General features: G+C 46.2%; 1 protein-coding gene across 2 annotated transcripts in view; it reads left to right on the forward strand.

The window, feature by feature from the left end:
* Window positions 1-13,382, forward strand: part of SAMD4A (sterile alpha motif domain containing 4A) — a 131,643-nt gene that overhangs the window by 94,279 nt on the left and 23,982 nt on the right. For both annotated transcript variants that reach the window (XM_080973853.1, XM_080973852.1), the window contains 4 exons: window positions 3,397-3,506; window positions 4,804-4,890; window positions 8,756-9,050; window positions 11,683-11,768. In XM_080973853.1, coding sequence (XP_080829979.1) covers window positions 3,397-3,506; window positions 4,804-4,890; window positions 8,756-9,050; window positions 11,683-11,768 — 578 coding nt within the window. The remainder of the gene's footprint in view (window positions 1-3,396; window positions 3,507-4,803; window positions 4,891-8,755; window positions 9,051-11,682; window positions 11,769-13,382) is intronic.

Consider the following 13,382-nt stretch of genomic DNA (forward strand, 5'->3'; position numbering starts at 1 on the left):
GAAGGTCAGCACAGTACAAATGCTCTTCTGGAGCCCTTTGGTGCAGCGGTTCTCAACCTGTGGGTCCCCAGATGTTGTTGGACTATAACTCCCATTATCTCTGAGCTCTGGCCTTGCTAGCTAGGGGTGATGGGAGTTGTAGTTCAACAACATCTGGGGACCCACAGGTTGAGAAAGGCTGCTCCATAGCATCTCCTGTTGTTCCTGGGAGCTGTCCCAGGTCCTGCAGTGCCAGGATCTCACCAGCTCTCTTGGTGGATCAGGGGAATGCAGTGGACATAGTGTATCTTGATTTCAATAAGGCTTTTGACAAAGTCCCCCCTGATATTCTTGCGAAGTAGCTGGTAACATCTGGGCTGAACAAGGTAACCGTAAGTTGTATGTGCAGCTGGTTGACTGACTGAACCCAAAGACTAATTAACGGTTGTGGGTTAAACCACAGAGCCTAGAACTTGCCAATCAGAAGGTCGGCGGTTCGAATCCCCGCAACAGGGTGAGTTCCTGTTGCTTGGTCCCTGCTCCTGCCAACCTAGCAGTTCGAAAGCACGTCAAAGTGCAAGTAGATAAATAGGTACCGCTCCAGCGGGAAGGTAAACGGCGTTTCCATGCGCGGCTCTGGTTCGCCAGAAGCGGCTTAGTCATGCTGGCCACATGACCCGGAAGCTGTACGCCGGCTCTCTTGGCCAATAAAGCAAGATGAGCGCCGCAACCCCAGAGTCGGTCACAACTGGACCTAATGGTCAGGGGTCCCTTTACCTTTACCTTTACAGCATCCTGGAAAAAAGTGACAAGTGTGGTGCCCCACTGGTTCTGGGCCCATTTTTGTTCAGCATCTTTATAAGTGACTTGGATGGATGAATTGAGGGGATGCTCATCAAATTTGCAGACGACACCAAACTGGGAGGGGGAGCTAACGCCGCAGAATCGGGACTAACAAAATGAATTTCAATAGGGACAAATGTAAGGTTCTGCACTTAGGCAGGAAGAACCAGCTGCACCCATATAAGATGGGGGACACCTGGCTTATATGGGGAAAGGATCTTGGGGGAATGTAATCTGAACATGAGGCCACAGTGTGACACAGCAGCAAAAATATCTAATGTTATTCTAGGCTGCATCAAGAGAAGTATAGTGTCCAGATCAAGGAACGTAAAAGTCCCATACTATTCTGCTTTGGTGTGAGAACCCCACTTGGAGTTCTGTGTCCAGATCTGGGCACTACAATTAAGAAGGATATTGACAAGATGGAAGGTGGGCAGTGGAGGGTGACCAAGATGATGAAGGGTCTAGAAACCAAGCCTTATGAGGAACGGTCGAGGGAGCTGCCAATGTTTAGCCTGGAAAAGAGGAGACTGAGAGGAGAGATGAGAGCCATCTTCAGATATCTCAAGGATTGTTACATGGAAGAGGGAACAAGCTTGTTCTCTCCTGCTCTGGAGGGTAGGACTCGAACCAATGACTTCAAGTTACCAGAAGAAGATTCTGACTAAACATCAGGAAGAACTATCTGACAGCAAGAGCTGTCAGTGGAACGGTCTTTCTCAGGAGGTTGCGGCCTGGAGGTTTTTAAGCAGTGTTTAGATGCCATCTGACATGGATGCTTTAGTTGAGATTCCTGCATTGCAGGGGGTCAGACTAGATGACCCCTGGGGTTCCCTTCCAACTCTACAGATCTATTATTCTTTTCCCCCTGGGCTCTTCTTCCTTGCTGTCCCCTAGTGGCTGACCTCTGCCCTATACAGTCGTACCTTGGATCCCAAACGCCTTGGTACTCGGACGTTTTGGCTCCTGAACGCCGCAAACCTGCAAGTGAGTGTTCCGGTTTGCGAACATTCTTTGGAAGCCGAACATCCGACGCGGCTTCCACAGCTTCTGATTGGCTACAGGAGCTTCCTGCAGCCAATCAGAAGCCGCACTTTGGTTTCTGAACGTTTTGGAAGTCGAACGGACTTCCGGAACAGATTCCGTTTGACTTCCAAGGAAAAACTGTATTTGGATTCTGACTGGATGAGGACAGAAAGCCTCTACCCACACACTGAGTCTTCAACAAGCAATGCTAAGTAGCAGGAATAGGAACAGTATTAAATTTATTATCCACCCACCCTCCCACAGATCCCAGGATGGGTTGAAAACAATCCAAAATCCATAACTTAAGTCAGCTAAAACATTCTGTTTATTCATTTGTTTCCTAACAGTCATATTTATTCATTTTGTGATCATTTTGTTATTTATTCATTCCGTAATATTTGTATTTCTTTCTGTATTTTTATAAACTTTGAGCACCACTGAATTGCAGAAAAGAAAACCCTCCGAGCTGTTTACAAAAAGAAAAAATTACCGCTGAAAAATTCACAACCCTAACTTAAAACGTGCAGAAAGTTAAAACCACAACAGAATAGACCAAAACTTATTAAAACTCATACAAACTTCTAAACATCTGGGTATACTTGTCTAAATAAGAATGTCTTCAGCAGACGCCGAAAAGAGTTGCAGTGAAGGCGCTTGTCTGGTATCAATAAGCGGGGAGTTCCAAAGTGTTACCACCACACGAAGTAATCGAGTTCTTACAGAATACAGTGGTACCTTGGGATGCGAACGGGATCCATTCCGGAGCCCCATTCGCATCCAGAAGCAAACGTAACTAGTGATGGCACGTCTGCGCATGCACGTGTCGCTTTTCGCCACTTCTGCGCATGCGCATGACATCATTTTGAGCGCATGCACGAGCGGCGAAACCCGGAAGCACCGCGCTCCGTTACTTCCGGGTTGCCGCGGAGCGCAACTCAAACGCACTCAACATGAAGCATATTCAACCCGAGGTATGACTGTACACTGCTTGACTGTTTTTTAAAAAAAACACCCTCAAAACGGTTTACGAAAAGAATAAAACAACAAATTTATCATTGAAAGCAACTATCTGAAACAGTCAAAAGATTAAAATCAGCGATAAATTGAAAACAGAAAGCACATCAACATTCTACATGTCTGAATTTTGCCTGAACAACACCACCAAAAATGCTTTTTTCAGACACTGAAAAGCGTGTAGTGAAGTTCTGTCCATAGGCAGGGAGTTCCAAAGATTACTAAAAAGACTGGTTTTGTACAACCACAGAAACATGTATTATGATTTGGCACTTGTAGCGGTGCTAGTTCCGCAAATCAATGTGGTAGAGAAGGGCATACAATCTTACAAGGAGACGAGTCCCGCAGAATAATAATAATTTATTTATACCCCGCCCCACCCAGCTGGCTGGGTTTCCCCAGATTAAAGTTGTTAAGGGCTTTATATAGTAAAAGTAACGTCTCGAACATGTCTCTGTACCGCAGCTTTCTGTGCTCTGTTGTTCAACCCCATAAGATCTAACGTGTGCATTTGTCTCCCTCTCCAACTTGCAGATGTTCCTGCCTGGCTGAAGAGTCTCCGCCTCCACAAGTACGCTGCCCTTTTCTCCCAGATGACGTATGACGACATGATGTCACTGACCGAGTGTCAGCTGGAGGCACAAGTATGTGAGGTCACCCAGCAAATTCATGAAAACTGTTTTACAGTGGTGCCTTGGTTTACGAACTTAATCCGTTCCGGAAGCCCATTCTTAAACCAAAGCAATCTCAAAACAAGGCGTGATTTCCTATAGCAGCGGGGGACTCAATTTACAAATGGAACACACTCAACAGGAAGCGGAACATGTTCTTATTCCAAGGCAAAGTTCACAAACCAAAACACCTACAGCATTCTTAATACAAGTTGTTCATAACCTAAGCTGTTCTTCAACCAAGGTACCACTGTATGTATGTATGTATGTATGTATGTTTCTAATACATACAGTGGACTCTCAGGTTGCGAACATGATCCGTGCGGGATGCACGCACGTGCAGGTTGCGATTCGGCACTTCTGCACATGTGCAAAGTGCGATTTAGCACTTCTGCACATGTGCGACCGCCCAAACCTGGAAGTAACCCATTCCAGTACTTCCGGGTTTTGGCAGTCCATAACCCGAAAAAACGCAACCTGGAGCGTCTGTAATCTGAGGTATGACTGTACATACATACCCCACCCATCTGGCTGGGTTTCCCCAGCCACTCTGGGCGGCTCCCAAAAGAATATTATTATTATTTTTAATAATAATGAGCTAAAACATCAAACATTGAAAACTTCCCTAAACAGGACCGCCTTCAGATGTCTTCTAAAATCAAATAGTTGTTTCTTTCCTTGACATCTGATGGGAGGGCGTTCCACAGGACGGGCACCACCACCAAGAAGGCCCTCTGCCTGGTTCCCTGTAATCTTGCAGCGAGGGAACTGCCAGAAGGCCCTCGGCCCTGGACCTCAGTGTCCGGGCAGAACAATGGGGATGGAGACGCTCCTTCAGGTATACTGGGCCGAGGCCATTTAGGGCTTTAAAGGTCAGCACCAACACTTTGAATTGTGTTTGGAAACGTACAATTAAAATTAAATAGTTTCAATCGTATCATGAAGACAATCAATAGTTACTGTTTCAGATTTTATTGAGTTTTTATATCTTCCTTACTGCGTTGTGCAAACTGCTATTTTGAATAATGCTTTTTAATAGGGTAGGAGGCTACTGGGGGTGAGTTTTACAGAACCAAGGGGACGGTATCCCCAAAAATTTGGGGAACCACCGGTCCGATTAATGGACTGAAGGTTTCAAGTTCTCTTGGGGTCTCCTACATGTTGCTGAGCACCGTCCTGTTGTATGTTATATGTTGTAGCCCCCTGTCTGCAGTTGGTGGCCCACATTTGTGTGTATATACTAACACAGAGATCTACATTGTTCTTGCAGAACGTTACCAAAGGTGCAAGGCACAAGATTGTGATCAGCATCCAAAAGCTAAAAGAGAGGCAGAACCTTCTCAAGTCCCTGGAAAGGGTGAGTTGACTCAGTTTATCCCTCAAAACTGTTGAGGTTTCGGCTGTTAACGTCAATTAAGTCTGTTAGTAATGAAGGTTCTCAATCTTCTTGGTTTTTGCTCCTACATATGTCTCCTCTCTGTCATGTGTGACAATGATTTCCTGTATGAGCTGCCTTGAAGCATTTTTGCTTCCTCCCCACCCACCTGCGTTGCAATTGGCTAAGCTGCTCTGATGTCACAGTATGTTCTAATTCCGCAGGGAAGAAGGGGACATACGGAGAGATGGGCCAGAAGTCAAGTAGAAAATGAAGAGTTGAGAACGGAGGGGTTGGGCAAGGAAGCAAAGAGGAAGAGGTCTGATGCTGTGGGCTTTGCCAATTTTGGGACTCTGCCAATTTTGGACTCCCAGCAGCCTCAGGCCACATGATGGGACTTGTAGTCCAAAAGTTGTGGAGGGCACCAGGCTAGAAAAGGATGCTCTACAGAACAGTGTCTGTAAACAAGGACTAGAAGGGAGAATGGTTCTCATGAGTAAAGGAAGAAGGAGAAAACGAAAATGAATATTGGAGAGATTATTGCAATGCAAGTCTTTCTAAGAAGTCTTATTAAGCATCCCATCCCATTATATATTTTGTAAACCTTTCAGCTTGCCTGTTTACTATGCATTCAGACACCTCTTAAGATGTTGTTGTTGTTTAGTCATGTCTGACTCTTCATGAACCCCTGGACCAGAGCACGCCAGGCACTCCTGTCTTCCACTGCCTCCCGCAGTTTGGTCAGACTCATGCTGGTAGCTTCGAGAACACTGTCCCACCATCTCGTCCTCTGTCGTCCCCTTCTCCTTGTGCCCTCCATCTTTCCCAACATCAGGGTCTTTTCCAGGGAGTCTTCTCTTCTCATGAGGTGGCCAAAGTCTTGGAGCCTCAGCTTCACGATCTGTCCTTCCAGGGAGCACTCAGGGCTGATTTCCTTCAGAATGGAGAGGTTTGATCTTCTTGCAGTCCATGGGACTCTCCAGAGTCTCCTCCAGCACCAGAATTCAAAAGCATCAATTCTTCGGCGATCAGCCTTCTTTATGGCTCCCAGTTAAAACAGGCTTTTAAAGGCCAAGAAGAGGGAGGAAAAGCCTGTATGATTCATGTGTGATTTCTGAGCAGTTTCATGGTCTCTTCCCCCCGCTGCTTCCCTGCCCCTGTTGCGTATGAAATATTGATATATTGATTTGGCTGTCATGAATACGCAAACGCAACCACAGTCTCGCTGCTACGTTCTCTGTAAAACAGAAGGCGATGAATCAAAGCTTAGTTGTTGGCGTTTTTCCACTGAGGCTGCAATCCTGAAATGTATTTACTAGTGGGCAAGCTCCAAGGAACATAATGAGAGTCATAGGTAAACAAGCATTGGGTCGATCCTGCAATTGTAAGGGCGTTGTTGCTCTTTTGAGTGGGATTCAATCATATGCCACCTGGGAAATTTAGGACTTTTTGGTGATAAGGAAAGCAACAGGAAAATCAACTGGAAAGTTTAAGTTAACACTCCCTTGATGCAGTATCATCTAACTAACCACTACCCGCAAAAAAAAGCAAGAAACAGGGTCGTCTGGAAGCGGCATGAGCAAGCAGACTTTCAGAGTAGGATGGGAATAGCCCGCTAACAAGTTGCTTTTACAGTTGTACCTTGGTTCTCAAACTTAATTCGTTCCGGAAGTCCGTTCCAAAACCAAAGCGTTCCAAAACCAAGGTGCGCTTTCCCATAGAAAGTAATGCAAAATGGATTAATCCTTTCCAGACTTTTAAAAATTACCCCTAAAACAGCAATTTGACATGAATTTTACTATCTAACGAGACCATTGGTCCATAAAATGAAAGCAATAATCAATGTAAAGGTGAAGGTAAAGAGTCCCCTGACTATTAGGTCCAGTTGTGGTCGACTCTGGGGTTGCGGCGCTCATCTCGCTTTACTGGCCGAGGGAGCCAGCATACAGCTTCCTGGTCATGTGGCCAGCATGACTAAGCCGCTTCTGGCGAACCAGAGCAGCACACGGAAGTGTCGTTTACCTCCCTGCCTGAGCGGTACCTATTTATCTACTTGCACTTTAACGTGCTTTCGAACTGCTAGGTTGGCAGGAGCAGGGACCGAGCAACGGGAGCTCACCCTGTCACGGGGATTCGAACCGCCGACCTTCTGATCGGCAAGTCCTAGGCTCTGTGGTTTAACCCACAGCGCCACCCGCGTCCCTATAATCAATGTACTGTACTATAAAATAAATAAGACAGTATTATAGATGATAAAAATTAAAATTAAGTTTTTTTCTTACCTGCACTGATGATAGTCATTGTTTGGATGGGGGGCTTTTATCCATTTCCACAGTCACACAATCTATCTATCAGTAGCTGAACTGGGTTCCACACAGTCAAAAAACCAAATTAACCGAAAAAGCCTCAAAAACAAAAATGCAAAATAAATAGCAAAAACAAAAGCGTCAAACTTAATCCGTTCCGGAAGTCCGTTTGACTTCCTAAATGTTCCAAAACCAAGGCGCAGCTTCTGATTGGTGCAGGCACCCTGGAAACAATAGCCGACAGCCGCATTGGGCGTTCGGCTTCCGAAAATTCACTCAAAAACAGGAACACTTACTTCTGAGTTTTCGGTGTTTGAGAACAAAGAGAAAGCCAGTTTTAGAAAACCTTTTAGGGCACACACCAAGGTTGTTGGGAGAGAAATCTGGCATGAAATTAGTTCGCAGAATGTGTGCATTTGCTGCGGGGAAAGCCGATTTCTTTTTCATCCAGAAACCAGATAAGAATCAGCAGCTACAAAATACTACAGCCTTTGAAGCCTGCTGACTGCAGAGAGTTCTGGCCTTGGCGTATTGAGATGAGCGTTCTTCCGTTTTCTTCGCCGCCCTTGCTCACGGTCAGGGGTCCCTTTACCTTTACCTTTACCAAACTTAAAACCATGGAGAGACCTGGTCTGAATAGAGACATTGGATTCTTGCTTTTCCCTGTAAGACCAATTGCAGTCATTAGCAGTCCTCAACAGGTTTACCACACCTATCAGCCAATCATCCATTCCCACCACCCTTCTGAGTAATACCTCTCCCCACCCTCTCACTATATATAAGGGTCCGGTGACTTCTGTTTCAGTGTATCTGAAGAAGTGTGCATGCACACGAAAGCTCATACCAATAACTAACTTAGTTGGTCTCTAAGGTGCTACTGGAAGGAATTTTTAAAATTTCGTTCCCATCATAGGAAGTCATAGTGCCACTCTATTCTGCCTTGGTCAGACCACACCTGGAATACTGTGTCCAGTTCTGGGCACCACAATTTAGGACAGAGTTTGACAAGCTGGAAGGTGTGCAGAGAAGGGCGACCAAATTGATCAGGGGTCTGGAAACTGAGCCTTATGAGGAATGGTTGAAGGAGCTGGGTATGTTTAGCATGGAAAAGAGGAGACTGAGAGGAGATAGAATAGCCATCTTCAGATATCTCAAGGGCTGTCACATGGAAGATGGAGAAAGCTTCTTTTCTGCTGCTCTGGGGGGGTGGGGGGGTAGGACTCGAACTCATGGCTTCAAGTTGCAAGAAAGGAGATTGAGACTGAGCCTTAGGAATAACTTTCTGAAGTTAAGAGCCATTTGACCGTGGAACAGACTCCCACGGGAAGTGGTGAACTCTCTTTCCTTGCAGGTTTTTAAGCAGCGGTTAGATGGCCATCTCTCAGGGATGCTTTAGTTGAGATTCCTGCATTTTTTATTTTGTGGTCCCTTCCAATTCTGCGATTCTGTCTGGCTAAACCAAAGCAGTAGGTTAAGCACAGGTGCTTAGGTGAGGCTAAGAAGCCAAAGCATTAATGGCCAGAGGATGTTGTTTTCCGCAGGACATCCTTGAAGGGGGCAACCTGCGGGTGCCCCTGCAGGAGCTTCACCAAATGATCCTCACCCCCATCAAAGCTTACTCTTCTCGGAACCTGACGGCGGACGACCGCAGCCGGGATCCAGAGCCCCATCGCACGGCTTCCCTGATTGGCTCCGACGGCCAGGGGCCCGACTGCAAGGACTCCGCCGCGGGGGGGATACCCCACCACCACCTGCCAGGCTGCGAGGGGGAATCTGGAGGGGCTCCTTTGCCCGAAGGGGACATCCCAGGGCAGTTTACTAAGGTGATGGGCAAAGGTAAGGAGCCGTGATTGGGGAAGGTCTTGCTCCCAAGGGAGAGACGGGAGCAGGTGGTGGCCCTGGTGGGGTGGGGCAGAAGCTCACCTGGCTCCCAGGTAAGGGCTGGGATGCTGGGGACCCTGTGACTGCACGGAAGCAGTGGGACGGATGTGGTTTGTCCATTGTGCAATTTTACGTGGCTCTCATTCATTGATTGGAGGGACGCAGATGCCGCTGTGGGTTAAACCACAGAGCCTAGGACTTGCTGATCAGAAGGTCAGCGGTTCAAATCCCCACGACGGGGTGAGCTCCCATTGCTCAGTCCCTGCTCCTGCCAACCTAGCAGTTCGAAAGCATGTCAAAGTGCAAGTAGATAAATAGGTATAGCTCTGGTGGGATGGTAAACAGCATTTCCATGCGCTGCTCTGGTTTGCCAGAAGTGGCTTAGTCATGCTGGCCACATGACCCAGAAGCTGTCTGCAGACAAACGCCGACTCCCTCGGCCAATAAAGTGAGATGAGCGCTGCAACCCCAGAGTCGGTCACGACTGGACCTAATTATCAGGGGTCCCTTTACCTTTACATTCATTGATTGCACTTGTATAGAAAACAATCTATACAAGAAAACAATCCATAGCAGACAAAACAGTTAGTATTCCTTTCTCATCGCTCTCCAGCCTCGTATGGTGTTGTAAAAGTGCCTCAGTGTTGTTTTTGTCGTCGTTATCACTGTGTGTCAGTCAGTCTAATCTGGACAAAGAGCGATCCATTAGCTCAGGCACAGGCAAACTTCGGCCCTCCAGATGTTTGGGACTACAGTTCCCATCATCCCTGACCACTGATCCTGTTAGCTAGGGATGATGGGAACTGTAGTCCCAAACATCTGGCGGGCCAGAGTTTGCCTATGCTTGCATTAGCGTTTGTCCGGGGGACAAATGGGTGGCGAGAATAAAATAGAATTAGGCTCCAGGGCTTTTCACGTGCAGAAAGCACCTTCCACTGCAATCTGAAATGTGGGACCCTTTTAAAAAATTAGTTTTTATTAGAGATTTTCTTGTCTTTATGAAACGAACAGATAAACGTGGGGGGGAGTACATCTTTTGTCTCTACTTTCAAGAAAAAGGTCTTGTGTATAACGTTCAGGCATATTCCATGTGCCCGTGTCTATGTGTCTTTTTCGATCTGTGCTTTGCTGTTTCTCTTCCTCCTCAATTCTCTCTGACCATGTTTTTTAATTAAATATTAATTTAATAAAATAATAACAGCAATTTAATGTTATATATTGAAAAGCAGGGAAATGACAAATTGAACATCCCTCTACCTGCCTTTACCCATCCTGTGTGAAAGTTTAGCGCTCAATTCTGTGCTAATTGTTTCCAGAAAGCATCCTATTTGTGCAGCCTCATTAACTCAGAAATGAGAGTTTTGCGTTGCCCTTTCAGGTGACAAGATTTGGGGAGGTATCCGGTTCTTTTCTGCCGTTTGAAATTTAGCGTGGCACGGCTGTATATCGGCCCCAAAGCCACGCACCAGGTGCTTCAGTTTGAAAGAAGCGTTAGAAATCAGAACGGAAGCACTAATATTATAACCGGCAGAATTAACAACAACCCCTGACATCTGGACACAGCCAGCGTCTAACCCCTGCGCAAGCTTTGTGCAAGCAAATTGGGGCAATTGCTCAGTAAACACAAACTGTCTAGAGGGGACCTAGGAGCGCAGAGCTGCGAAAGCAACTCAGAAACTTCCACCTGCATTGCCGAATGTCTGTTTGTGCCCCCTTGTGGCTAGTGAGAGCTTTTCCTCCTCGAAGGCTCTGCATCTGAGACCTGTCCATTCCGGCAGAGGACCCCAGCTGCTTCTCCCTTTTTATAAATAGACTTAAATGGAGTAATTGCAGATTGACGCCATAGTAACAAGGAGCAAAATAAGGAGCTAAAGGGAGAAAGGCATTAATGGAATCCGGCTTGTGTGTGTGAACATTCTTCGTGGAGGGCTCTTCGCTCTTCCACACAGGTCACTGCAACAAGGCTGGTTCGAATCCTTCCTTAACGTGAAAACAAGTCTAAAGCAGGTGCAAACTTCCCCAAGCGAAGGATAGACTTCTTTCTGCTTCTCTCTCTCCCTTCCACCAGGGCCAGGGCCTTCTCAGTGATGGCTCCGACCTGGCAGAATGCTCTGTCCCAGGAGACCAGGGCCCTGCAGGATTTAACTTCCTTCCGCAGGGCCTGTAAGACAGAGCTATTCCACCTGGCTTTCAATTTGAACTTAGCCTGATCTTTTATTCCCCTTCCTTCCCTTCCCCTCCCCGTTTTATGAAGATTACCCGCTCTGGGATCCCACAGCTAATTCTCCCCTGGTCTCCTCACTGGCCCAAACAGGACTAATTTAGCCAGCTAGCCCTGGTGATCATCTAATGTTTATTGGATGGATTTCCCCCCTAAATTGATTTTTTAGTTCTGAATTTATTGTTATTCACATTTTATACTGTATTTTATGCTGTTTTTTGTTGTTGCATCAATTAAGTGTTTTAAATTTGTTGTTAGCCCCCTGAGCCCAGTTTCCAGAACTGGGAAGGGCAGGGTATAAATAAAAATGTATTATTATTATTATTATTAATAATAATATATATACATATATTTATTGCTTTGCAGTATGCACCCAGCTCCTTGTCTCCAGGCCGGATGAGGAGAATATCAGCTCCTATCTCCAGCTGATCGACAAATGCCTAATTCACGAGGTGAGTGGGTCTCTGCTTAGCTTTCGTTCTTTTCTAGGGACGCGGGGGAAACTGGTGTTCAGCTGAATACCAGCTCAGGCATCTTGGACTACACCTCCCTGGGGCTCCTGGGAGTTGTAGGCCAGAACGCCTGGTATTGCAGAGGTGGGGAATCGTTTTCTTCCTGAGGGGATTCCGCTGTCCTACGGGGAATCTTCCAGGGCCCTCATGCTGTTCATGGCAGGAGCAGAAGCATAGCTGTCAAGCGTCCCTTATTTGGCGGGACAGTCCCTTATCCCAGCGCCATGTCCCGCTGCTGTCCCTTATTGATGATGTCCCTTAAATAAGCTACTGAAGGTAATGGGGCCCTTTCTATGTCCAGCTGTCCTTTGTCAACAACAAATTGTTGCTGTTTTTTTGTGTTGAATATATGCTATATGGTAATTTATGGACCTAACAGGTATCTAAAGCCATTTGCAAGCAACAAAATATGTATTTTATCAAAGTAATTGTTGATCCCTTATTTGGCTGCTGACCCCTTATTTTCGAGGCTGCTGGTCCCTTATTTTCAAATCTGTAAGTTGACAGCTATGAGCAGAAGTCAGTCACATGGGTGCCAACTAGAATAAAATAGGGGGGGGGCGTATACAGTCATACCTTGGGTTGAAGTAGCTTCGGGATGAATATTTTCAGGTTGCGCTCCATGGCGACCCGGAAGTAATGAAGCGCGTTACTTCCGGGTTTCGCCACTCGCACATGCGCAGACGCTCAAAATGATGTCATGCGCGGAAGCAGCAAAACACAACCCGCACAGGTGCAGACGCATCTTACGTTCGCTTCAGGATGCAAACAGGGCTCCGGAACAGATCCCGTTCGCATCCAGAGGTACCACTGTAATCAATCACATGGCTTGATGCACGCCCACCATTTGAATGACAGTGTCCATCAACTTTGAGGAGCACCCTGTCCCTCAAATATTTTAGAGGGGGGAAGACTGAAGGGACGTCGGCCCCTAGAAGTTTACTCCTTTGAGTGGCTGTCCAGTACAGTGGTACCTTGTTTCTCAAACTTAATCCGTTCCAGAAGTCCGTTCCAAAACCAAGGCGCGTTTTCCCATAGAGAGGAATGCAAAACGGATTCATCCGTTCCGGACTTTTAAAAACAACCCCCAAAACAGCAATCTTAACACGAATTTTGCTATCTGACGAGACAATTGATCCGTAAAATGAAAGCGATAATCAATGTACCGTACTATAAAATAAATAAGATAGTATTGTAGATGATAAAAATTAAAATGAAACCATTTTCTTACCTAACACTGAAGATAATCATTGTTTGTATGCGGGGCTTTTATCCATTTCTGCAGTCGTACAATCAGTCAGTCAGTAGCTGAACTGGGTTCCACATAGTCACAAAAACAAATTAACTGAAAAAGCCTCAAAAGCAAAAACGCAAAATAAATAGCAAAAACCAAAGCGCCAAATTTAATCCGTTCCGGAAGTCCGTTTGACTTCCGAAATGTTCGAAAACCAAGGTGCAGTTTCTGATTGGTGCAGGTGCTCCGGAAACAATAGCCAACAGCCGCATCGGATGTTCAGCTTCCGAAAAACATTCGAAAACCAGAACACTTCTGGG

Source organism: Podarcis pityusensis (genome assembly GCF_964106645.2).
Source record: "Podarcis pityusensis genome assembly, chromosome: 1".
NCBI lineage: Eukaryota > Metazoa > Chordata > Lepidosauria > Squamata > Lacertidae > Podarcis > Podarcis pityusensis.